The sequence below is a fragment of the Buceros rhinoceros genome, unplaced genomic scaffold (genome assembly GCF_000710305.1).
Source record: "Buceros rhinoceros silvestris isolate BGI_N320 unplaced genomic scaffold, ASM71030v1 scaffold9744, whole genome shotgun sequence".
NCBI lineage: Eukaryota > Metazoa > Chordata > Aves > Bucerotiformes > Bucerotidae > Buceros > Buceros rhinoceros.
This window is the reverse complement of record NW_010408812.1, coordinates 11970-38573: the sequence shown is the minus strand read 5'-3', so window position 1 is coordinate 38573 and position 26604 is coordinate 11970. Positions and strand designations below refer to the sequence as shown.

General features: G+C 38.3%; 1 protein-coding gene across 1 annotated transcript in view; it reads right to left on the bottom strand.

Annotated features, from left to right (window-relative positions):
• Positions 1–828: 828 nt before the first annotated feature.
• Positions 829–26604, bottom strand: part of PTPN21 (protein tyrosine phosphatase, non-receptor type 21) — a 36603-nt gene continuing 10827 nt past the window's right edge. The window contains exons 3-18 of the mRNA XM_010134993.1: positions 23887–23991; positions 21432–21499; positions 20914–20984; positions 19551–19638; positions 19261–19349; positions 17073–17160; positions 16301–16380; positions 14278–14338; positions 13698–13782; positions 9017–10482; positions 6472–6609; positions 3839–4060; positions 3182–3310; positions 2626–2860; positions 1924–2084; positions 829–1076 (exon numbers count right to left, since the gene is read on the bottom strand). Coding sequence (XP_010133295.1) covers positions 948–1076; positions 1924–2084; positions 2626–2860; positions 3182–3310; positions 3839–4060; positions 6472–6609; positions 9017–10482; positions 13698–13782; positions 14278–14338; positions 16301–16380; positions 17073–17160; positions 19261–19349; positions 19551–19638; positions 20914–20984; positions 21432–21499; positions 23887–23991 — 3215 coding nt within the window. The 3' untranslated portion in view covers positions 829–947. The remainder of the gene's footprint in view (positions 1077–1923; positions 2085–2625; positions 2861–3181; positions 3311–3838; positions 4061–6471; positions 6610–9016; positions 10483–13697; positions 13783–14277; positions 14339–16300; positions 16381–17072; positions 17161–19260; positions 19350–19550; positions 19639–20913; positions 20985–21431; positions 21500–23886; positions 23992–26604) is intronic.

Here is a 26604-nt window from a genome sequence, read left to right as displayed (position 1 = left end):
GCTTAAACATTTGCATCCACTTTGATTTCGGCCAGTAAAATCGATCTGTCCTCTAAATACATGAATAATACTGAATATGTACTTTCTCCCATCCATTTGTTTCCAATAGCTTTGTCAATAATTAAAATTCTCCCCTGCTTGTTGCAGGTAAACGTCCTCTGCTCAAATGGAAGTTAACAGTTAACATTGTCTTTCACGTGTCAGTTCTATTACATGGCACTACAACTACAATACCATTAGCTTCCCCTAGTAATTTCTGCATGATTTTTGAAAAGTTGTTCAAACATTGCCAGTCGTCTCCTCTGAAAATATTATGCTGTTTAAAAAGTTTTGGGTTACGGAGTTTTGTTTTGGTTTTTTTTAAATTAAAAAATTATGAATATAAAAATAACTATCCTTAAAGAAACAACTTAAAATACCTGTGAATTTTGCTGAGTAAACCAGAGGAAACCAAAAGCCCATTTTAAAAAATAGATGTATTGTTCTAAATACAAAATTGAAAACAGAATGAAACTGCATAAGACCTTGACAATACCAAGGAGCAGGTTTCTCACCTCACCTGCACCTACAGATTTTAGCTTTCGCACAGTTAACAATTATGTTTTAAAACATAACGTTAGTTAAATTGTGCCACATACTTCCATTCCACAAGATACTTATTTTGCCCAGAGTAACACCACTCTAAAGAATGCATGTACGTACTACAGACCAGTAGAAGTAAAATAAATCATTCCCTCATATGACTGCAGCTGAACATGGGAAGAATTTAGTCCAGGGAAGATCCTACTTTGCAGGGACTGTTACACTGACTCGCATTTACCAGTCACGTACCAGCCCTGAAAGGTAACTGTGATTCATCATACGAAGAAAACACCAGTGAGAGCAGGTCTGCCTGGATAGCTGTAGTTTTCTTTCTGTAACCCCTCAAAGCATCCCTTAGGCAGAGATTATATAAGTCTAGAACTTCTGAGAAACTGAATGAGAACGCCATAGACGAAAGTGTACTGTGAAAGGGTCTGCACCATCATCATTCTCTGCTGTCTCAACATGCCCAGCACTCGTGGGACATCCAGCATCTGGAGGAAGAGAACAAACCATTACAAGTGACAAGAGAGAAAGGAGACTGACTTGCAGACTTTCTCAGCAGGAGGCTCAAAGCAGCACCAGTTATCTAAGGGCAAAATCAGCTGCTCTAATTTCAGCTCTGACAATTCACTGCCTGTGCCTGCAGGGTGGACTGCACTACACCACTGACCATGCCTACCACCTCATTTGCAAAATATGCTTTATGTTATACTTGCCTATCTCATGGGGTATGGGTCTTCACAAAAATAATGGCTCCAGAAGTCTGTCACAATGTTAGGACAGGGATGCACGATCAGTGTTTTGAGACTCAGCTGGCATATTATACGATTAATGAACACTTTACAGCTACTCACTTCTCGCCAAAAGCTGACAGGACCAGGTTTTATTCTGTTAAACTACCGTTTCGTCCTCTGCTGAGGTAGACTGATTCTGCAACTACACTACACTAAACAAAATGTTTAACAACAAGCACGGAGACTGGCTACAAAGCATGTTTATGAATGTTATCCATTAAAACTAAGGCATGAAGTAAAACTGGTAAAGTCAGAGCAAAATCATGACGTGCTTAGTAGCCTAGGGCATACCTTGTTCTGTTTAGTGACTCAACATCTCATGGAGCGAAGAATCCAAACGAGCGTTTCAGTAGCCAGTGTGTAAGTGGGCAACTCTAGAAGGTTATTAACTTCTGTTGAATTGCCAAGAGCTCTTTCACAAGGGCTCCTCCAAAGGCCACGTCTCAGGTGAGCAGCCATAAAATATTTATTTCTCAGGTTTTAAACTCTTCCACTACCTAACATTATTTAAAGGATGAGAAAGAAAAAAAAAAAAAAAGATCACCTCATTGTGTTCCAAGCAAGCGATCATGATTTCTGACAGTATGACCACTCCTGTTCGTCCTACCCCTGCACTGCAATGTACCAGTACAGGAGGATTAGAGTTTTTAGGGTCCGCAGTGCTGTTTGTGTGGCGCCGCACTGACTGTATCTCTTCCAAGTAAGCTATTAAGTTCAAGAAGATAAGAATAATAAATTTAGGAGGTGAAGCCCCATAAGCCATGCTACAATACTGTATGAACACCACAAAAGTAGTAATTTCACAAATGACATCCCACAGAAAAAAGGATGTGCTGTATAAATCACAAGTCATATCCCAACCAAAGCAATACAGATCTATGAAGATCACCTGTCTTCTGCAAGGTTTTCCTTGCTCTGTTCCCCTGCTCCCCACCAAAAGTGGCTCGTGGCCATCTTGGTACTGCCGGAACACACTCAAATGTGGAGTACGTGATGCGATTATGTTTTGATCTATTTTAACCTTCAGTAAATTAAATAATTTGCTTTAGAAATAAATAGTCACTTTAACAAACTGACAGGTATACTCCTGCCAAGAATAGAATACGGTATTTCTTACTGGTGCGAAGAAACCTTTTACAGCAGAATGTTTGGCATACTTACGTAACGTATAGTAGCCATTTTAGGAGGTACTAAAAAAACGAGCAAACAAACAAAGCTCAAAACAAAGCTATTAAATAGGACTTACAGAGAAATCCCTTTAAATCCTCCGGACATCCATGCTTTGGCCAGTCAGTATACTGCAGATGCCAAACTGTTCTCTCCTGTCCTGTGAGAAGATGTTTAATCTTCAAACCTGTAGTTGCATAGCAGCCTGAGTCAGTACGGAATCGTGTGGTAATCTTAAATCTTCCGTATGTCACAGTGTTGTGTCTTGAACCAAGACGTGGCCAGTATCTGAAGCTTTTTTCTCTCCCACTTTCCTTCAAAGTAAAACACATGCTTAACAAGAAACATAAGAACACTAATCCAACTAATACTTCTATAACAACTGTACCTCTCCTCAATATATTAAGTACTACTACAGCGTTATGTTTTCTCGCTGCGTAAATCAACTTTCCAGCAGACAGAGTTTGCAAATTTACATTTTTCTACCAAGGAAAGCAAGACAGAATGGCAAAGGGGTCACTTGAAATTTATCCTTGATTGGTCTTCTTGCTGGAGCAAAGATCCTCTTCCTCTAACAGATCTTAACAAAATAATTGAGGAATTTCTGGGAGAAACGTCACTCAGTTTGTACTCACTTCCTCTGCTGTCACCATAGCTATGATGGCAATTCCTTGCTCCCAGATCATCTGCCAGAAATCCTGACATGTATTCTGCAAAGGGCCCTGTGTAGCAATGTAATCCCACTCTATGCCGCCAACAGAGATCTGTAAAAAGACAGACATTAGTAATTACCGAAAAATCCCTTTCCTCAGTTAAGTCAGCCATCTGACGATGTACAAATTGAAAAAAATGACAGCAACACTGCAGAAGTCTAGTCTGAGGGTATGTATAGAAGAGGAAGAAATAATAAGTATTGTCACTGTAGTTCAAAAATATCAGAATCATTGCAAAGGATGCCAGTTGGTCACAAAACTATTTGCCTTCTTAACTCTGGAAGAAATGACAAGCCTTCTCTTCGCACAAATCCACAGTGAGTTGAGACAGAGAGAGAAAGGAGAGACAACAGATGAATACAGAAGTGAAAAGCAGACCTTTCCAATAATTAACCTCCCATTATTCCAGGAAATGAGGAAAAAGCAGGTTCTTTCTTTCCCGAAAGAAACCTCTGCAGAAGAAGCGACAGAGAGAAAGATGAAGGGATGCTCACACTGATCAAACCAAAACTGATGGCCAAATCCATCTTTAGATACCCCCTGAAGTGGAAAATACTTCTCCAACAGTTTTTCTCTCACCTTGATATGAGATGCATTGATGTAACCCGTGTTATTTTCTTTGGTTGGGACTAGCTCTACTCTGGTATCATCATAAGGAAGGACGTCCTGGAACCGGTTTCTTTCAGCATTTTCAGGAAGCTGAGCTATTGAGCACTCACCATCTATCAGTCTTTTTTTCTGAATGCGCTCATATTCAGTAAACACCATCCCCTGCTCTAACCGTTGTTCCAGAACTTTACACTGAAAGACAGAACACAGATAAGCACATAAAGACACATCCTAATGCAAGCCTATTTCAACAGAGAATTCAAGTAGGACAAAATGTATGTATTTTCCTCTCCTTTAATGCTTTTCTCCACCTATTACTGTTTTCGCAAACATACCAGAATAAATCAGAAGCAATCCTAACCAGCAGAAATTTTGTTCAACTGAAAACTACGAAACCCGTGATACTTCATTAGGTCACAAAGACTGTGGATACCACTGGTGAAAGAAAAATTACTTCACCGTTTCTATAAGGACAACCTAGTTTGGCAATGAAATATTTGTCCAAACCAGATAGCTATGCTATACTTCAAACCACCTCAAATACCTTTGAACAAGAAATATTCGTTAATCCTCCTGCTCAATATAGCATATTAGATTACATATTGTAATAAAAAAAAAAGATTGTAATTTGGACGGAAAAAACCCCTCTAAAAATGTAAAACAAAACACTTGTCTCGGTCAATGAGCTAATAATTCACTACCAATATTCTACATTTTCTTGGACTTGGACTTTGCACACAGCAGCAAACCTTCTTAGAACCTCTTGCTGCAGCTGAGGTATAAACCCGGGATTTTTTCTGCTAGTGTAATTCAATCTATTTTATTCAATAAGCTGCTCCCTCCCAGCCTCAATTCATTCTTTCAAAGCCAAGTTCTTTTTAAATCATAAGACACTTCTGGAATTTCAGCATCACTTTGCCAACAATAATTAGAGGAATAATATGGAAGATTTCAGGCAGAAAATTTCATCTATGTCACATGTCCCCAGCTTCTCACAGCAACAGCTCCACAGTATCAGGTCAGAAAAGTATCTTGTATTGAATAACCATAATGCCAAATGTTGCAAGAGGAAGGTGTAAAACCTCAAAGGTAATCTGCACAGCAATAGATCAACTGTACAAACTTCTTTACTATCTTGAGGCTACATGAGCTCATTTAAACCGATAACAACATAAAGCTGAGCAACGCAACAAGCACTGAATCAGCTTTAAGCTCACGTAAAATATCTGCAGCCTGGACTTTTGTTTATGCTTGCTTTTCACTGCCTCTTCTCAACTGCTTTAGGAATTGCTCCCATTTTGTGGTATTTATCCTGTCCCTACATGATTGCCTGAAGAAAAGTGCAGTGACACGCCTTTTTCATTACTTAACTTCATGGACTCTTCATCTACCTCAAGTCTTTGGGCAAAGCTCGCTGAGTAATAACATGGCTGAATTCAATAGAGGTCAACCCAGGAAGAGATGATGGCTGTAAGTAACAGTTATTTTTTTGTCCCTTTGCATTTTTAAGGCATGTATATATACACCTCAAAAAAGAACTTCAACTGTGTTGAAATGGAACATTCAATCCCTTCTGTGGATCTCACTCCAAGCCTTCAACCTCCAAGACTGAATTTCTACCACGTGACTTGCAATTAATTTTCTTGGCCTGTTTCTTAGAACTGCAGCTGGTGAGAGCAGGACTGTTCCTTCAGGTTCTAATCCCTAACCAACAACTGAGCTAGAGCGGGTCTGCACCTGAGGATGCTCAGAGGATGACCCATGCTCCGAACTGGATTGTAAAGAGACCAGCGCCTGCAGAATGTACAATAATCATCGGTGTATCGAGATGCAACCTGGTCAGCTGGTTGCATGCACCTGAACAGCTACTGTTCTACATAGCTCTTCACAGGCTGGATATGGACTGTACGTCATTTTCCTGCACCCATTTAATGACATACAAAGGCAGGCTGATGCATATTTACTGACATTGTGTACCCTAACTCAAGCAGATGGAGTTTTACGCTTCTCAAAGAATGATCCTCAAATTCTAGAGCCTGATGTCCTCTCAGTGATCTGAGAACTTTTAGTGAATTCAAAATTTCTGCAGATCACACAAGTTCCATCTATATTTTCAGGTATCCACTTGAGGAAAACAGATAAATACTATCTGCACAATCTGTTCCCTGGTGAGGAAATTATACTACAAAATTTATTGTAAAAAATGTATGAATTACTAATAATTACAACTAAGTTCTATCTCAAACTCGTAATTTTCATATGTTCTAAATCTAGAAAACTCAAAAATTAAGAGAAAAAAACAGAAAGAGTTGGCATAAAAATGTATCAGTGGATACTAGTTAATTTGCTTCCTTCCAAGTATAAACTATAATGTGAACCAGTGCACCTTAAATCCTACAGAAAAATCTGAGTTATAGTCAATACTTCTAGCAATGACTTATCAGTCAGAAGTCTCATTCTTCATTTTGTTTCTGTGCTCAGTATGTGAGTTGATTTGAATCTGAAGCATTTTGAAGTCAACACAGAGCACCATTCATACACATTTCATTTTGAAAATTCACTAGTGTAAAAGAGCAATCAAGCATTCGAAAACGTCAACATACCCGTTCATCATTTGTTGCTCTTGTTGATTCTTCCTTCCCCTCATCTGGCAGAGGCATTCTAGTCAAAGCTAGTCCGTTTAGGGCAGCTAGCTTTAGAGGCCCTATTTTTTTTGCATCAGTTTTATTCTTCTTCATACCCTGCAAAAGAAAAACTAAAACCTGTAAATATTCTTAGATATCTGATGATGTTATAAACAGATACCAGATGAGTTCAGCTGAGCAAAGGATAATTCTTTGACCCCTTCGGCAAACAGCTCTGACTTTTTTTCTTTTTTTTTTTTTTTTTTTTTTTGTTTTTGATAAGGACTGCAGAGAGAGATTAGGGAGGTGGGACCACATTCCTTCAAGGACAGAACACAAGTCTGTCTTCATTCCAGACAGGTTAATGAAACTGCATGAGAATGACAAATATTGTTCCCCACAAAGCTCACAACTGAGGGTGGGAGGTGACAACTCTGGACAATTAACATTCCTGGAAAGACTTGAAATCACATTCCAACTCCAAAAATACATTAAAATGGCTCCTTGTTAGACTATTCAGTTTGCAGGCACTTTTCTCCCCTAATAGCATGCAAAACAATGAGCATATATCTGTAAGATATTTGGATTTAGTTAAATGTTTGAGTTTATTTACAAATAATTTATTTTATTTATTTATTTTATAAATGTTAAATTTAGTTTCAAGTTTGCAAACAAACTGCACATAGAAAGCATGAACTGCAGACAGATGTGAGCCCTGAACCAGGCCGTCAATCTAAATTATTGAAGTTACCATTATTTAAGAAAAATACCAAAGACGTGTTTTTATGAAGCAATAAATTCAAATTATGAAAGAATAAATTATTTTAAAAACTGAAAGATAAAACTTCATCGTTGCTGCAGTTGCTAAGCTTGTTTGTTAACACTGAAAATGCATTGAAAATGTGAGTGTATATGCTGCTTAAATGATAATCAGTGCTTTCAAAACTAAATGTTAGTAAGGAATAGAAAGACAAAGCTAAGAGGACGAGACCACATTTAAAAGTGAGCACAAACACAGCAGTAAGAGTTCACTGGAAAGCAAAATGTGCAAACAGTGGCAGGGGCCAGATTGGTTACCAGGATATTAATCTCAATATTGAATACAGAAAGGCAATATTCTCCCTTATGCAATGACACTCTTAAATGTTACTGATCTAGAAAGTACTTTACTGAACACTTCCAGTGAAAAAGTTTCAGTATCAATTCCATTTCAAAGGCTGACTGGATCATTTACACAACTGTCAGAAGGAAAAGGCAGGGTATGATTTTGGTAGACACATCTGTGCCTGCAAATTTATCTTTTGGAGAACAAAATACTGAGTGGCTATCTAAAAGCAAACACAAGGAGAAAGGTAGCACCTTTTTTTCCCCTATATCCACATGACGAACATGAAGGAGATTTAGAAAAACATACACCACTGTGAAATGAGTTGAAGATGATGAAGGTTCATTTCATTGTGTTCAGCTCCATATATAGCAAGTCTGACAGAAAAAAATTATGAGAGCAGTAACTATTTAAGTGCACAGCTTTTGTATAGGTTAGCTTTTACAGTATCAGCTGTAGGAGTTACTACAGTGGAAGAGGTTATATGGTAGTTCCACTGCAGTCCAATTTGTGCAGAAAACTATTTGGCACTAATTCAGGCCGGCAAATCTAACAATTTTTAAGGGCAAAATAATAATGAAAACAGTCTTCCTCCGTTAGCCCCTGAAACTAGACTACATAAAACTGAACACAAGTTTAAAACAAAATTAGTGGTAAGGACTGGCAGTAAAATTGTACAGTCCCAGACAGACTTCGATGTTGCTACGTGGTGGGAAGTACAGGGAAGGTGAAACTTGCAGTTGTTCGTACTTTATGGCTTCATAAGATTGGAGGAGGAGAAAGAGACAAGGCAAGCAAGAAATACCTTTAGTGGCCAAAGGGAAGGGATATGAAAAAGGGAAGGGATATGAAAAAGGGAAGGGATATGAAAAAGGGAAGGGATATGAAAAAGGGAAGGATTAGAGAAAGAAGAGAATGCAAGGAAAGAATTTATTGCCTAATGCATCAGGTGCCCCTCGTAGGTCAGAAGAAAAAAGCAAACAAATAAAAAAAGTAAACATTCAGCTACATATGATTTTTCAGTGAGAGAAAGATTAGAGAGCTGGTAGTGGAATGGGAGGAGTTGTGTCTGTTCCAGACAAGGATAGGCAGGGCAGAATTTGGGATCTAGAACTGACTTTAAACAGGCTCATTCTCTAGTTGCTAGCCAGGCTAGGTGGAGGCTGCACAACTGGATTTGTATGGGAGGACTCTACAAACAGAACTCAGACATGGCAGAGAAGAGGGTGAAAGACAGCTAAGCCAAGTTAATTGTGGAAAAAAAAAAAACAGAAAAATGAAGGTCAACTTAAGGTATTTTTTAATTCGCATGTTTTAAATGTATTTCAGGTTGATTAAAAAACCCCAAACCTCAAATAAAAACCCCACACAACTCCCACTACAGAACAACCCCAAACAAGAGGAATAGTATTCACTTACACCTAGCGGGGGAAGGCCTTCCACAATATTCTTCTTGCCAGACAACAGATCAGACACAGGTCTCTTCTTTACTGAATCCTTCCTTACTCTGTATCTCCCTGATGTTGTAAGGTCAGATTCCGACATAGATGGAGTGAGCTGTCCTTCCCCTCTTCTCTGTACCTGGCTTTCTACTAGTAGATGAACAGGGCTCCTATTTTTTATTCTCTTTTCTGTCTCTGTAATATGTAATTTAGGCTCAAGAATATGCAAAGGACCGGCAGATGAAGCAACAGAGCTATAAGGGTAATTCAGTACTGAATCATGAGAATAACCACCCATAACAGATGAAAGTTGGGTTTGGTCTTCAGGGAGAGGAGAAAGACTTGTACTAGCCTTGTTTTCTTCTTCAAATTCTTCTTCTTCCTCACTACTGTGAATCAGCATAGTGGCATCTGAAAGGGTTTTCTTATGATCACAGTTCACATTTTCTTCTTGGTCACTTTCTTTTTGCTTTGTTCTCTCCAGCAGAATGTTGGACTGTGACCCTTCTGAGATAACTCTTGGAAGAGCCACATCCGCTGCAGAAGCTGACATGGTTCTTTCTTTAATTCTTATTCCTTCAAAGCTGGGAGCCAAGCCTGCTATTTCAATACTGTTCCTTTTCTGCAGCTGAGCATGGCGTGCTGATGTTAGAGGTTCACTGACTTCCTGAAGAGAATGTGCCACAGGCAGGCTGTCTTCCTGAAATGTCTGGACAGAATGGTGCACTCGCCTTGTGATCAGATCTGGATTGCTGCTGCTAATGTAGATGTGTCGTGAAAGGTCTGGAGTACTATTTGCAGGTCTTGGATATGGGTATGGGGGAGGTGGTCGATAGACTTGAGTCTTCATTATATTTGGAGCTGGATAGTCCTGAGCCTGGAGCTGCACATTTGTCAACTCGGGCACACTGACTGCCCCAACAACTGGGCGCTTTTCAGCGGGATAGGGATAGGGGGACTGGCTGTGAAAACTGTAGTTCAGGTTAAATGGATAATGGTTAGACTGTGGGGAAGTGAAGTGAGCATGTTCACGTATTTCAGGTTGACTGTAAACTAAGGCATCAGGCCTGCTGTAAGCATACGAATTGCTGATGTTAAGATTTCTCATTGAATGACTCTGCCTATCTGTGTGCACCATTCCCCTGTTGAGCTGTCTCATCACAGTTTCATAGTCTGGTGTGGGCCGATAAGAAGGTGGTATTAGTGCACTATGTCTTTGTGATGGGACATAATCAGTTCTGAGGACATCGCTTCCAGTAATGCTTGGGTTAGAGGACATGGGGGATGGCTGCAAGTAATGTTGTGGATTGTTCAAGGAGTTTGTGCTGTGTGCACTGTAGACACTACCATTGCGGATCCGACCACTGTAGTCATGAGGAGCTCTATCCAAGCTAGTCTGAGAGTGACAGTAGTATCCATTCTGATTGCTCACAAAGAGGTTATCTGAAAGTAAATTTAGAACAATCGTTACGTTCCAGACATCAAACAAAGATATCCTCTATTAAGCCATAGCTAACTAATGTTTGAGATTTTGAAAACCTCAGTTATTTTTAGCTATGTATTGAAATGGAAAGGAAAAAATAAAAACAAAACCAAAACCCACCCCAAGCTTTTTGGTTGTTGTTGATACCTAACGAATGTATAGCAGAATAACCTATTATGTTCATTTAGATTATGCAAATTCCTATTGGAAAACATGGTCTCAGTTTAGGAATGGCTTTCTTCCGTTTAGGACAGATTTGCTAAGTTTCAATTCAAGTTAAACAAAATCCATACCAATCTTAAACCACACTAATTGAAAGAAAGAACGTCTACACCAAGGTTTGCACTAATCTAATGAGATCAGTTTAAACAGCATGAACTACAAAACAAGGAAACAAAAGAAGCTGCAAAACCACCAAAAACTTAGAAAATAGGATGTGTGAAGTAGCAAGTATCCAGCAATAATTCCAACATGATATTGGAACGAATTCAGCTACATTCTGAATTTATACACCTGTACCTTCATGAATACTTGTGTACCTCTATTTAGACACAAAATGTGCTTATTCCCTTACCAGTGAGTTGTTAAAGTACTTCATTAATCCAGTTGACTTGTAGGACTGGAAGGTCCCTATCAAAACTGAGGCAACTTTGCAAAAGATTAGACTAAGCCCTTCAGGGCAGCAGTTAATTAAAGGCACAATGTGTAAGAACAACAACAAAAAAAAAAAATCAAAAAACCCCACCCCAACAAAAAAAGGAGAGAAAGCAGCCATGACTCCACTGTAAACCACTTATATTAGGAGTGTACATTCCTTGAGAATTCTAATTAGGGTTTGCTTGGGATTTTTTCCATAACTTGCAGACTTCCTTACCCTTTGAATTCCACACAATCTCATAGTCTAGTGAACTCAGAGAAACTTCTCCCTTCCTGCATCCTGGTTTTAATTTTTTTTTTATTCATGTTTAACTGTCTGAATTGTCTAAGGGTGCAGTAAAAAAAAAAAAAAAAAAAAAAAAATCAAAAACCCCCCCCCCAACAAAAAAAGGAGAGAAAGCAGCCATGACTCCACTGTAAACCACTTATATTAGGAGTGTACATTCCTTGAGAATTCTAATTAGGGTTTGCTTGGGATTTTTTCCATAACTTGCAGACTTCCTTACCCTTTGAATTCCACACAATCTCATAGTCTAGTGAACTCAGAGAAACTTCTCCCTTCCTGCATCCTGGTTTTAATTTTTTTTTTATTCATGTTTAACTGTCTGAATTGTCTAAGGGTGCAGTTACTCCTTGCAGCTATTAAGATCAAAATTGAAAAGGAGCTCACAATGCCGTAATATACCAGAACATTGGCACATGAGCCAAAAACCCAACCTGTCAGCTGAAACTCACACAAAGGACCACAGTCTATAGTTGTTGATTATGTATCATAACTAACTTCGCTCATATCCCATAGGAGAGGATATGAAGGAGCAGTAGCTGAGGCGACTGGGGTTGTTTAGCCTGGAGAAAAGAAGGCTGAGGGGAGACCTTAGCACTCTCTACTACTACCTGAAAGGAGGTTGTAGCAAGCTGTGGGTCAGTCTGTTCTTCTAAGCCACAAGCAATAGGACAAGAGGAAATGTCCTCAAGTTCCACCAGGGGAGGTTTAGACCGGATATCAGCACAAATTTCTTCACCAAAAGAGTTGTGAAGCATTGGAACAGGCTGTCCAGGGAAATGTTTGAGTCACTATCCCTAGAGGTTTTTAAAAGACATGTAGATGTGGTGCTTAGGGACATGGATTAGTGGTGACCTGGCAGTGCTGGGCCAATGGTTGGACTTGATGTTCTTAAAGATCTTTTGCAATTAAAACAACACTAACTGTTTTATCTACCTGAATTTGTGCAAAGCATTCGATACTGTCCCACAAAGCATCCTTATCTCTAAACTGGAAAGACGTGGATTTGAGGGGTGGACCACTGAGTGAATAAGGAATTGGCTGGATGGTCACACTCAGAATGAGTTGTAGTCAACATTTCACATTCTGAATGGAGACCAGTGATAAGTGGCGTTTCTTGGGTGTCAATATTGGGATTGGTGCTGTTTAACGTCTTTGTTGGTGACACAGACAGTGGGATCAAGTACACCCTCAGTGCAGTCAACACACTGGAGGGAAGGGATACCATCCAGAGGGACCTTGACAGGCTTAAGAGGTGGGCCTGTGGGAACCTCATGAAGTTCAACAAGCCAGGCACAAGGTCCTGCACGTGAGTCAGGCCAATCCCAAGCACAAATGCAGGCTGGGTGATAAGTGTATTAAGAGCAGCCCTATGGAGAAGGACTCGGGGGTATTGGTGGATGAAAAGCTAAATATGAGTCAGCAATGTGTGCTTACAGCCCAGAAAGCAAATCACACCCTAGGCTGCATCAAGAAAAGCGTGGCCAGCAGGTTCAGGGATGCGATTCTCCCCCTCTACTCCATTCTGGTGAGATCCCACCTGGGGTACTGCGTTCAGGTCTGGGGTCCACAGTGTAAGAAAGACATGAATCTGCCTGAGCAGGTCCAGAGAAGAGCCATGAAGATGATTAGGAGGCTGGAGCCCCTCCTCTATGAGGACAGGCAGAGAGAGTTGGGGTTGTTCAGCCTGGAGAATAGCATGCTCTGGGGAGACATTAGATTGGCCTTCCAGTACTTAAAGGGGGCCTACAGAAAAGATGGGCAGGGAGCGTAGTGAAAGGACAATGGTTAATGGCTTTAATGTGATAGCGGGTAGATTTAGATTAGATATTAAGAACAAATTCTTTACTGTGAGGGTGTTGAGACACTGGAAGAGGCTGCCCAGAGAAGCTGCAGATGGTCTCTCCCTGGAAGTATTCAACTGTTCAGGTTAGATGGGGGTTTGAGCAACCTGGTGCAGTGAAAGGTGATCCTGCCCATGGGAGGTGGGTTGGCAGTAGGTGATCTTTAAGGTGTCTTTCAAACCAAACCATTCCATGATTCTATGATCCTATTTCACAGTAGCCTATACACCTAGAGTAGCAGCAAGCAACTCTACAATGAGTGTTGTAGTACAAACCTACCCCATATTCACTCTACAGATTTATTCAGCTCTGGTTAAAGTAGCTATAAATGTAAATTACATCTTTTACGTTCTAAAGTTCTGTAGTGCGGACTGGGATTTAATGAATTTACCTTGAGAGGATGCATATGGTTCAGTATAATGACCATTGTAATGCAGCTGAGGTGGTGGAGGCATCATATAAGGCTGAGGCTTGGGCTACAAAAGCAAGCATCTTACTGTTAGTTAAAACCTCACCATTTATTTTAAAAATAAGTCTTGAATATTATATATGTAAAATATAACACACACACACATATATATACACAAAGCCTTAGTCTTAAACCATTTTTCTAAATCTGAAATTTAAGTTTCTCCTGTAAGGCCATAGAAGAAAATTAAAAAAAGGAAACAAAACCCAAACCACATACCACCAACCCAAGACAGTATCTTGCCATTTGACATCTAAAAGAGTCTCCTAGAGATGAAGCAATTTAACTAGAAATAGAAGTGTTTAAAATATTTTTCATTGCAATTATTTTAATTCCATTATTTAGATATTACATAGAAGTTTTTTCTATAAGTCAGGAACAGTTCCTCACACTGGACTCATGTTTTTCACTACTAATTTATTCCACTGAAGGAAACTAAGTCTGATCTAAAGACAACTGAAATCCATAAAAATGCAAATATAAAACTATTAGCTCTCTTTACCATAGACATCCTGGATGAAGACCGTCTTCTAACAGGATTCACTGTAACAGGCTGGGTTTGTCTGCAGAAGAAATTTTATGGTAAGAAATGATTCTTAACAACACCAAGACCTATTTCAAACCTTGGAACGTGCTCCCAATTCAGTTAAAGATCACTCTGTTTCTTGGAGCCAGGCCCTGTGTTAAATAGTATTCCCCAACAGTCTCAAAACAAAAGGGTTCTGTGCATACACCCCCATCGCAGACAGCATGAGCAGAATCACAAAACCAGGATCAAAATACCTCGGTTATTTCTTTGCCTCTTTTCTATGAAGCATAAAAAAAAGATGTCCCCGAGGCATTGCAGCAGGGCAAAACAAGCAGCAGAGTGACCAGGGACTAGTTCCAAATTTGAACTCCATATAAAATCTTAAACTGTAAGTTACCCGTTCTACAAGACCAGACCTAAAATTGTTTACAGAATGTAATGTTACAGATGTTACGTGAACTGGAAGGAGTGACTATACTGCATGTGTATTTGTATGTTCTAACATTCAAGCTAACGGTAACAAATTTTCATAATTTTTTGTGTTGCCTCTAAGATGTAAGGCTCAGAAACCTTAAGCTCCTTTCCCCACCCTGCACTGCACTGTGCTCTGCATCTTGCAGCTAGACAGAGGTCAAAAGACAGCAGAATAATACAAATGCAGAAACTGTAGATTTCGGAAAGAAATACTATTTTTCAGAAAGAAACACTACTTTTCAGCTCACCCTTTGGGAAGTGAAGGACGAGAAAGGATTGGAAAGCGTGGAAGGGAAAGAATGAGGGAAGATTTCTGAGAGCCCTCCTCAGGTGGAGAGTCCAGGCAGTCTCTAAAGACAAGGTATGTACAGATTAAGAAAAAAATCTCTGAACTTTATACAGGCATGCATTAAACAGTTTTCAGCAGCAGGACCAGGTGACAGGGAATCTCAGAGATGACCAGGAAAGTATTTTTGAGGACTTAACCTATTAATAACACTATGTTGTGGTGAACGGGTTAAAATAATCCTAGAGACGGACATTCGTTACAGAACTGCAGAACGGACATTATTCAGATAGCAACGCCCAAGTCCCACAAATGCGCCACTTCTACCAGTATTTTTTATCCCTCTCAAAAGGCAGACAGGTTTACAAGCTTAGAGCTATGAAGTCTACTCTATTCCAAGTTAATCTCATTCTTCTAAAATAAATTAGCGTTAAACACACTAGTAAGTCATCTGTGATACAAAATATTCCATTGTCTTTCCACTGGCCTCAGTAAATTTTGACCAACCCCTCCACAGCTATCTTCTCGTGTACAAAGAGGAGGAACGGAACATTCGGGAATCATGCTTTTTTATGACAGACTATTCGCTGGGTCTAATTCTCTGTTCTTTGACTGAAGCAACTTTACTGAAGGAAATCTGTACCCATGAGTAGCTCAAGTTCCAGCCCTTGATTTACAAGTTGGAGAGCAGCCTATTTAAATTTCATTTGATGAATTGCATTAAATTTACTTTGCATTGGTGCTACTTGAGCTACATGGATTCCATGGATACCCAAAGGAACACATACCTCTCAGCTGTCAGTCCAGTACATTTCAGGAGTGCTTCACATACACTTCCTGCCCTTTTAAAGGCCTCTGAGCGTCCGTTCAGAGCAGCTCACCCAAACCCAGGCCAAAATCCCAGTGATTCCAGTAGGTCACAAACATTCTAGCAATAGCAGCCCCCAAAACAACTAAAGTCTGTCACAGCACTGAGATCCCACAGCAGGGGCCAAACCATATTACTTCTGGGAAGATTTCAGTGTTTAACATTGGCCTCTGTTACAAAGCAGAACATGTTTGAGAAACTGGCGATAAGTAATTTCTCAAAAAAAAAAAAACAACCTTACGAAAAACCCCCGAGTCATTAGTATCATCTAAAAAGCACAGTAAAGGCATTACAGAGGTTATAAAATATTTCACTTCCCAATGGAATCTTCAAGGGCACCAAGAGTTCTGCTAATATATTCTACTTACAGGCTGCATTTATTTAGTCTGTAAAATTTGTGTCTAGCCACACACATCCGCCACACATATTTTGCCGTTTCCATATCTTCCTGCCGATAAAACAAGAACAAAATTTGCATATTAGTCCTAATATGCACACCCTTCAGCTGCTTTCAGACAAGCCACTGACATTTTTAAGATTGACTAAGTTTTAACATAACTTAATTACTGTCACCAGGTTTTCCCTACTTTGAGAGCCTGAACACGCGCTCTAGCCTAACAATTATTAGATTTATGAAAGTTGAAAGTAGAAGCCTTTTGTTGAAGACACTGTTAGCAGCTGTAACACCAACACAATTTACAGTGTACACATATCATGCCATAAGACTGTCAATAGCCGTCTTCTTGACAAAGGCAACTGGTAGATGCTACATAACATCAATTTTGCAAGGAATGCTGTGGCCCATTCTGGAAAAAACTAAGACCATGTTTATCTTTAAATTCCACTGATTGGAAAGTCAAAAAAAACATGTTAGAAATTTTACAGGGATGGATGAAAACGTTTATGAACAACTGAACCAAACTTGTCTACATTGTGAACAGAAAATGTCAGACTTTTAACACCTTCCTGTAGAAATCCAGCCAGAGACGGTATTACTATTTTTGATTCACTTGTACAGTTCAAATTTGCTGAATATGTGAATAGTAGTTTTTAGCCTTTGCGTTAAAATAGCAGTCTTAATTTGTGTTTTTATTTACTGATGCATTTGTTTTAAAAAAAGAAAAGTAAAAATCTACTCACCGTTTGGAATTGGATTGTCTCTTCTTTGTTTGCCAACTCTAATGCAAAAAAGGATTTGTTGTGGGACATGTTGGCAATGTCATGCCACCTGCAGACAAAAGGGATAGGACATGACTGGCAAATTCTGATGTTCAAACCACAGAAAATGCAACTGAAGAACAGAACCACCACCAAGAATACAGCTAAAGAACTGAAGAGAAATCAAAAGTTCATCAATCTATCTGAACAAGTTGCAGACCATCACTTCCATATCCATTAAATGGCTGCTGAAATGAAAATATGTTTGTGACCAACTCTTGAAGATGTGCAACATGTACGGTAATAAATGTATTACTTGTCTTCCACTTGAAATTCTTTTAAGTGTTCTTTTTAAAAAAAAAAAAATCTGGGCAAACTTAGTTATCAGTAAATTAGACCGTCCTGTCTGCTTGAAAGCAAATAATACATTCTTAGAAAAATAAGTTTAAAAAAACCACATTAAACCAAAACATTGAGACATTGTTATACGTATTTTCTAGAACTCCCTTGCATATTGACAGATGAGAAAAAGCTAGATTGTCAGAAATACAATACCATATAATTATTCAACTTCGTGTTAAAAGTAAATGTTTGATTCATTACTATTATGTTAGTGTAAATAAAGCCTGTACCACTGACCTATTAAAAGAATATTCTGCAGCACACAACCTCAGGGAAAAAGCACGATTTACATCCAGGACTCTCTCTAAAGGTATTTATAAGACTTCCATTTTCATTAGGTAAATATGGCTTACAGAATATGCTATAGCTACTCACCATCATATGTGTGAGGTTGAGAAACACTCATGCCCCCATTTTGATGTAGAACAAAGACCCCTCAAATTTAAGGCCTTGTTTCATAGGAATTTATGGACGCAATTATGACATTACTTGAACTAACGTGAAGCGTAACCCAGGCTTTGTAAATTGTACTAGTGGGTCATTTGTCTATGCTTTTTTGCCAGCCAAATACCATGATACATCTATCCCTAGTAGAACTGCCCATACTCGTACAATAAATAAGCAACAGAGCAGAAAACTGGATCCTGAAATTGGACTATGAATACTTTCTAATATTCTCCAATGTGCAACTTTGTGGGTTTTTTTTCTTTTTTTCAATGTGCAACACAGACGCTGCATCCACAAGACTTTAGGAAATTATGTGAAATGCATGGACAAAGCTTTATTCCTCTCCTCTGTGTCCTTGAGCGGTCAGACAGCTGAGCTGTTCTTTTGTTCTTCAAGACAGCGGAATAGGGCACATCTACCACTCTACACAATTAAGAAGAACTTGGCATCAGCTGTATCGGCAGCAGAGATAGAGATTTTTGTTGAGGACAGGTAATGGTTCAGAATTCATAAATTCTATTAAACAAAACCACTAACAGAAAGAAGCACGGTTGTTACTTTCTCTAATCCCAGAATTTCACCATGAGTTCCAGTAACTGTTGGACCACAGGATTTCAAGATTCTGTTCACATCAAGGCAAAAATTAAATTGTAGAAGATTAAAGTTCTAGAATAAAGCTTTTCTTCCTCTAGCAATAACTACAGATTACTATGATTAATTTAAAAATAAATCTCAATATGTATTTTAAAAAATTTATTCCAAATTCAGTGCAACAATGCCCAAGCAATGCCTCTTGAAGTCAGTGGGAACTAGGTCATTTCATACAAAGACTGAATTTTAACTGTTAGGTAAGTTGCAGACACACCTGTGTCTACTATTTAACTATCAGAACATTAAATAATAAACTAAAACATATGCTTCAAAAATAATGAAACAAATGTTAGTATGTGACTCTCCTCTATTTCTTTTATACATAATGTATGACAGCAACTCCTAGATAATTTATATGTAAATTGATGTGCCCATCTCAGGACTTAGATGTGCAATGTGTAGAGAATTGACCCTTTTTGTCTCAATAAACGTTTTGCAATGGAATGTAAGTTAAATGAATTCATCTGGCTTAAAGAGATTCATCTTGCAGTCCATACATTGAAAAATTACCATGGACTTCAGTAATCACTGTAGCGCGACAACTATAAGACTATGTTTGGGTTTATCAAGTTAATAAATACGCATCATAACTAAGAGTCATTAGTGATAGAGAGGAACACACATAAAACATGAAGTGCACAAAGATATTTTAAGAAAGAACAATACTGACCTAAATATAACAGGAGGACGACCATTCTTGTGTTTCACAAAGATACCATCAAGGCATGCTCCAATGAATATGTCACTTCCTTGGCTGTCCTGTAAGATGTTGCAAAAAATTATGCAAATAGAGAAAAAAGTCTTTGAAAGCAAAGTTTCATCATAAGCAACTACTTCTATAGCTCTGAAGGAGAAAAGGGGTGGTGTGGATTTTGGTTTTTATTTATTTTTGGCAGGAAGTAACCCTCTTTACATAAAAGGGAAAAAAGCAACTGAGACAAACATCAAAGCCCTGTTTACCTTTGCAGGATAGGTCTCTTCGCCATAGCCCTCCATTCTCTCTACCTCTTGCATGTATAACATTTCCGCGTCAGGAGGAGTAAGGCCTCTACAAATGAAAACAACCATCAGCTAGGACTGTCAATAGGAAAAAAATCATCTTTGTTTTATTCTGACTGATACTGTCAAAGCTTGAAAAGCATCCCAAGACATCCAGGCAACAATCAAATCACGCTGTTCTCAACTGTACCGATGACTGATGTATTTCTCTCAGCCTTTACACTTTGATTCTAGAAACTTCTTTCTCTCAGGCATCTCTAGAGGTAAATGGCGATGAAGACTAGTTAAAATTATCATCTTTACTAATGGCAGACAATTTTCATATTCCTCTTCAAATCCATCATTGTCGCCATAATTTGTCACTTGAACACGTGTTCCAGAAAAATCACCTTGATGAAGACCTGTATTTCTCCTATCGCAGTATACATGTTTAGGACTGATATGACGTTTGATGTTTCACAGTGCAGGAAAGAGAGTCTCATTTTCTAAATGCTGACAGAGTTTTAACTGTAATGGTTTGAAAACATGAGAAGGATGGGATCCATAGGTAAAGGTAAGTTTGGTTTTTTTTTTAATTAGACCAATTGGCAAAGACAGTTTTCTCACAGACTTGCAGTAGTGCCACAGGGATTAAACGCTTGTGTTTCCCTACCCACCTCAGTTGATCTCATGAAAGACACTATCTCTACCTACAGACTCCTGTCCTGCTCGCTCTTATGTCTCTCAGTCTCCCTGTTTCTTCACTTTTTCCTAATGCCATGCAGATTAAGTTTTCTTTGCTGAACCTTAACCGTGCAATTATTTTTATGAAAACACTTCAAAGATTAGCAATTTGAAATTTTTAAACTATTGTTTTAAAACAATACAGGAAAAAAATATTCAGTATTGCTCTCATAGTCACAAACATTTTGCACTGACAACAAAGAATTTAACTTTCCTTTGTCTTGGACTACTGCATCTTAGCTACCTTTTACTCAAGGTCAGAAGCATTCTGGCACAGTGACTGCATTTCTATTGCCCTCAGCACGTGTCAGTGTTGTTTATCAACAAACATCCTTAATGGGGTTCGCAATTTCAAATAAACAAGTTTCAGAAACAATATACAGGTGAAGCCACACTGATTATGTCCTGCATTCTTAATTTTCAAGCAGAATCCTCTCTTATTTTAATGGGCATTCTGTCCTCTTTTTCATTCAGAGATATTAGTGAAAAACTCATTTAAGTGGGAGGTGAAACAAGTCCACCTGTCTTCTGAGATTCTCGACTTTGAGCTAATGAAGCAATCACATTAAAATTAAGCAATAAAGAGTTTTAGAAATTTTACCTGTACTTCTGATGTAGCAAGGCAACTTTCTGTGTTGCTTCTTCCAGTATTTTTTCTTCTTGTAGCCAACCCTTAAAGTAAGATAGAATTTATAGAATGAAATAAAAAAAAATTCTACAAAATTAAATGGTTATAGTTTCTTTACACAGGCAAATCAAGCGCCCACTCTAGTCTTAGAGTTTAGACGCTGTAATATGCAGACAAAACCAAAAAGCACAAATACTGTTTTGAAGTGGTTTTACTCACTTTCCCATCTCCATCCCAACCTTTTCTCGGTACAGTATATAATAAAATTTAAAAAGATCTTGTAACATCTTTGCTTCAGCATAATATAAGATACCATACCTGACTCCAGTCTCAAAGAAAACCTTTACTGAATTTGACAATCTAGGGAGCAGTAAGCTAGATAGATCATGGAGACCTTACTATTCATTTGCATTTTCCGATCTAAAGAAAGATTTTAATTTAAATTTATCAATTTAAGAATGTAAATGTAACAATTTAAAGTAAGTACTTACCACTGGAAACAAAGCAAATCTTTGTAGAAACTCCTGAGATTCATACTGATCATAGTCACCAAAATCAGCTAAAAAAAAAAAAAATGGATTCAAACATTTGTAACAAAATTATTCAATACCCAATTAATTGCAGAAGGATCTCCAAGTAGCAAATCTCCATCCTACTGAACTACAATCTGAAAGTAAAACAATGGAACAAACTAACCAGTAATGTTTATGAAGAGGAAAAGTAAAACGCATCCCATCTTCTCACTTTCTTCAGGAAAATTGATAACACTCCTTGTGGGTAGGAAAGAAGAAGAAATGATAAAACAATCAGAGTGCTGCTTCCAGGTCCTTAGTTTTTATTTCTTTGGTTTTTTAATCATGGAATGGTTGAGCTTGAAAGGAGCCTCTGGACATCTAGCCTTAAGCAGGGTCAGCTAGAGCAGAGTGTCTCAGATCCTTCTCTAGCCAAGTTTTGAATACAGAGGAAGGGGACTTTACAACTTCTCGGGCCAACCTTTCCAAGGTCTCACAATAGAAATCTCTTACTATATTTAGATGAAATTTTCTGTATTTCAATTTGTGCCCCTTGCCTGAGAAGAGTCTGGGTCCATCTTCTTTACCCCTCCTGTCAGATAATTACTTGCAGTATAGCACTGGCAAAGTGGAAGGGTGCTCCAGCTGCTCTGTGCAGTGTTTGAGTCCAGCTGAAGTTACTCTATCTTCTACAGCTCCCTGCACCCAGACATGCAGAAAGTGGGACCTAGAAGCCTTCCCAGACGCAGATGCATACTCAGAAGACATTTAATAACAGTTTTGATTTTACATCATGCCAAAGGCCATCCCAAGGAATTTGTCTCTCTTTCTAGGGAAAAAAAAAAACAGCCACCATTTCAAAGAAGAGGAATAAAATACTGTAAATTGAAAAAGTTATGTACCACTCTCAAGAAGAAACTGTGGAACGGCTGCTCACAAAACTACAAACACAATCCCCAAGTATACGGATCCTATTTACATTACCACATATTCTTCTCCGTAGTAGTATAATTTTAGAGACATTAAGGAATCAGTTTTGTATTAAGCATTAACAATTAATATGCAAGTTATTTATTTTGAAAGGGAAGAACTTGTGATATGCTATGCCAACACAGCACTTGAGATAAAGCACTGTTTAGAATTAGCCTGCTGTAATTATTTCAAATACAGATCATTCTTGAAGCCAGTTTACTTGAAACAGCAAACAATTGCTTCTGTTCATTCACCATCTAAAATTAACTAACCTACCTGACATAAGCTACTTCAGTCATCTGAGCATATTAATTTAGAACCTGGGTTTTTTTCTGAGTTGTTTTTTTCATCATGCTATCAACACATACAGTTTCTCTCTTATACAATACTGAAAAAGGAATGTGAAAGCTAAAAGCATAAATATTTTCCATTTGGAAAGAGGATTATATTGAAAGATTTCTGTAAACAACCCACTGAGCAGAAAGACATTTACACTGTCCAAAGATATGGAAATAACAAAGCAAAATTTTGTCAGTTGAAGACCATTAAATTCTGACCAGGATTAAGTAGATTCACTGTCATATAAACAAGGCACTATACCCTACTCCACTGGTAACCACATTTTCAAAACACATTATCATCATCTTTAATGTGGTACTACCAACACATAATTAAAAAAGACAAAAAAACCCTGAAGTTGTATGTACTGCCAACAACTTTTAAGCCCCTTTCAATTTTGGCAGATTTGCAGTTGCTGTTCGATATACTGGAGTAGCATCCACTGTGAAGCGATACACAAACACACTAAACAAAGCTGTTGCCATTAAAAACATTTATTTTGAGGAATTTAAGATAGAACAAGCATGTTAGCAGGGAACAGCAGACACAAGGACTGGTGGTTCTCTAGTGTATACTCTATTCCATATGACTCCAGTTAGAAAAATAAAGCAGCCATTTTCATGCAGCTATCACAGAAATGAGTCTTCATGAATGATTTAAGCATAGGAGTCTTGCATAGTAATTTGAAATAATCTTAGATGTTAGGATATCTGGGAGAAAAAGTGGAGATACAAATTTGCTTATTAAAACATGTCTCTCTCTCTTGTTACCATGTCACAATAGAGAGTCTTCATTAACAGAAACAGATGAAAGGTCTGTTGATGTAAGCAGACAACTAAAGTTGTTGCCCCCAAAGAAGCTCCAATGTCTAATGCAAACTCAGCTCCTGAAAAAACATGTTAGATACCCAGATACACCGCTGTGCGCAAATATACCTGTAAATTTGGGGCCACTGATCCCACTGTTCTGCCTCCTCAGCCCATATGTCGAAGTTCTAAGGAGCAAGCCTCTCAAAACTTACTTAATTGGGTCTTTGAGTGATAAATAGAAAAAATGCGATAGAAAATACATCATCGAAATTTCTAATGTTACTTTAGCCAATTGGCACAATTGCCTTACTTACCTTGAACAGCTAAACCAGCCAGATGTATTGCTTGTTCCAGTGTGCAAGGAATGTTGCCCTCCAAGATATCTTTCTTTAATTGCAAATAATACTGATACCTACACGGGAAAAAAAGAAAAAAGCTGACATGAGCTCTTTAACTTAAAGAGGGTGCAGAAGACTATGCATGCCTACTTTTCCTATTCCTCTCTGCAGTCCAATTTGTGTGGAGAGTAGTCTTCCTCATCATTCGGACCCACTTGTTCATGTCTTTGTTAACTCCTCCCTTAGCTTTCACAGAATCAAATACCGCCACCTCATAAAACAAGGAATCTGCACAATTTCTACCTACTACCATACCCTCATAATTTTTTTTTGTTTTACATCTTCCTTCCTTAGCATTATTATCCCTCTCTACAATGTTCAGTATATTGCTGCTGTATTCTCTTCCAACAGAGCTAACACTGCACATCCCTTCAATCACAATAGTAACTTCCATTTCTGCTTTACAGCTCCTGGGGACGTTTTTCTTCTCACTTTCAAGGCATCATTCCTTTTCCTTTAATCTGACTTTTCCCCGAGGTCAACTCTTGTACATGCAACCACTACCAGCTGTATCATTTGTCCACAGTCAGAACCACTTTTTTTTTTAATTCTCCTGTTCCTTTCATCCATCCACAGAACCCTGTCTTGAGCCCAAAACACCTCAAAGCTCAAAAATGCTGTTATAGCTACACAGACTTTGCCAAGGACAACATCTGTCTTCTATAGGTCTAGTTTTAAAAGCTTCTTAACTTCCTCATATTGTATATTAACTCCTGTGAAAGCTTTAAGACTAAGAACATGGAAGCTTATGCTGCAATTCATTCTTAGCAAGGTCAGGTAAACTCCACACATATTTTCAACAGACTAAAAGATGGCTCTCTTCCCTTACTATTTAACAGCCTGTTAAATAGTGACACTTTACAAATATCATTGAGACTCTTTGGGTGCTACTACAAAGGCGCAGTATGCCATATGACAGTAGATAACACCCTTCTATAACACGCGCAAGAACAGCTGGGACTAAACACAAGCCTTAAAAAAAAAAAAAAAAAGGAAAAAGCCACCACATATCAAGGCATTTGGGGAAGTAAATCTTCCCAGTCGGGCAGTAGAACATAAGCTCCTTCCACAGAAGTGCTATTAAAAGCAAACATACAGATGAAGAATCTTAACACTACCGTGTGATAGTACAAATGTCACCTCTTTTGTCTATGGCATTTCTATTTCCTGGTATACATTAGGCATATAACTTGCCTAAACACACTGAATCTCATTTATATTGAAAAGGTATGAAAACAAATCCACAGATAGCTGAAGCTAATCCAGACTCTAAGGTACACCAAAGCAAGTACCATCTTCTAGGACCTGAAGCATATGTTTGGCACAAATTCCTGCTTTCTACGTGGCAGCATACTGCAAAATTGCTGTCAAAGCCCCAACATAAATATCATATTCTTTATAAAGGTCAGAGAAGAATAATCAAGGTTTGTCAAGCAATTTAGCTATTCAATGGAACACCACAATATTTATCTTACTCTAATGTACCCTAGTACACCAACAAGCACAGAATCTGAACCAAAGATTTATTAAAAAAAAAAAAAGGCCTCTAGAATCACTTAAGCCAGTAAAATTGCTGAGAAAAAGCCAAAAACTTCAGAGTTTTCAGAAAGCAAATAATAGAGAAATTACACATAAAACAAAACCTAAAGCTGCAGGCATTGAGCAATACATTACAGCACCAGTGTCTGCGCCAAAATGTTTATCTCCCTGAAAATCTTCCACACCACAATCAGTGGGAAAGGTCTCTGGAAAGGTATCTTAGCACCAGCGTATATAAAGACAGTTTCCTGTAACTACAGAATAATTCAGACTCGAAAAGACCTCCGATTGATCATCTGGTTCCACTCCCCACTCAAAGCAGGGCCAACTTGAAGCTATTGGCTTAAATGGGTTAATTAATGCAAGCATGTATTTCTGAAATTACAAACATATTTTTGCAATCCAGTTACTGGTTTTGTACTCATTTGCCTGTTAAAAATAATAATTAGAACAACTACACACATTAAGAGACAGAAGCCAAAGAATAGGCCCATAAGACTAACTGAACCGTATATACACACAATTTTGCTTTTCCCCTGCAGTCAGCACCACTTAATGGGATGTTCCCCAGATTCACAGAAGAAATGGATATACGATACCAAAGCTGAGCAGTGATACCAAAAAAATCACAAGCTGAAGCTTGTTTATCCTGTAGGTTGCCAATGTTTTGTACTGAAAGTACAGAAAGTATTGAAAGCAAAAGAATGGAAAGCATAGCTCAATAAAACCTGCTTGTGCTTTGTGCAGGATGGACATCCCCAAATGTAACATGTGGCTCTTCAATACACAAAAAAGAGAGACAAACACGAAGGGACTAAAACAATTAGAAGTCTGACCATGCAAGTATGCCTACTACTGAACACGGCTTTGAATAGATTCCTAAGATCACTAAAAACTTCGCTGTTCCCTTAGTTTATCACATATTTTAAACATTTGAAAGGGAATTAAATACAAAGTTTGAACATAAATCTGCCTCAAGCAACAGTTTCCATTTCTATAGAGGTGGGGGAGGGGAAAGCAGACAATTTTAAAATAAACCATACATTTCAGAATGCTGAAAGCAGAAGTATAGACACATGTATGAAGTTCACCTGG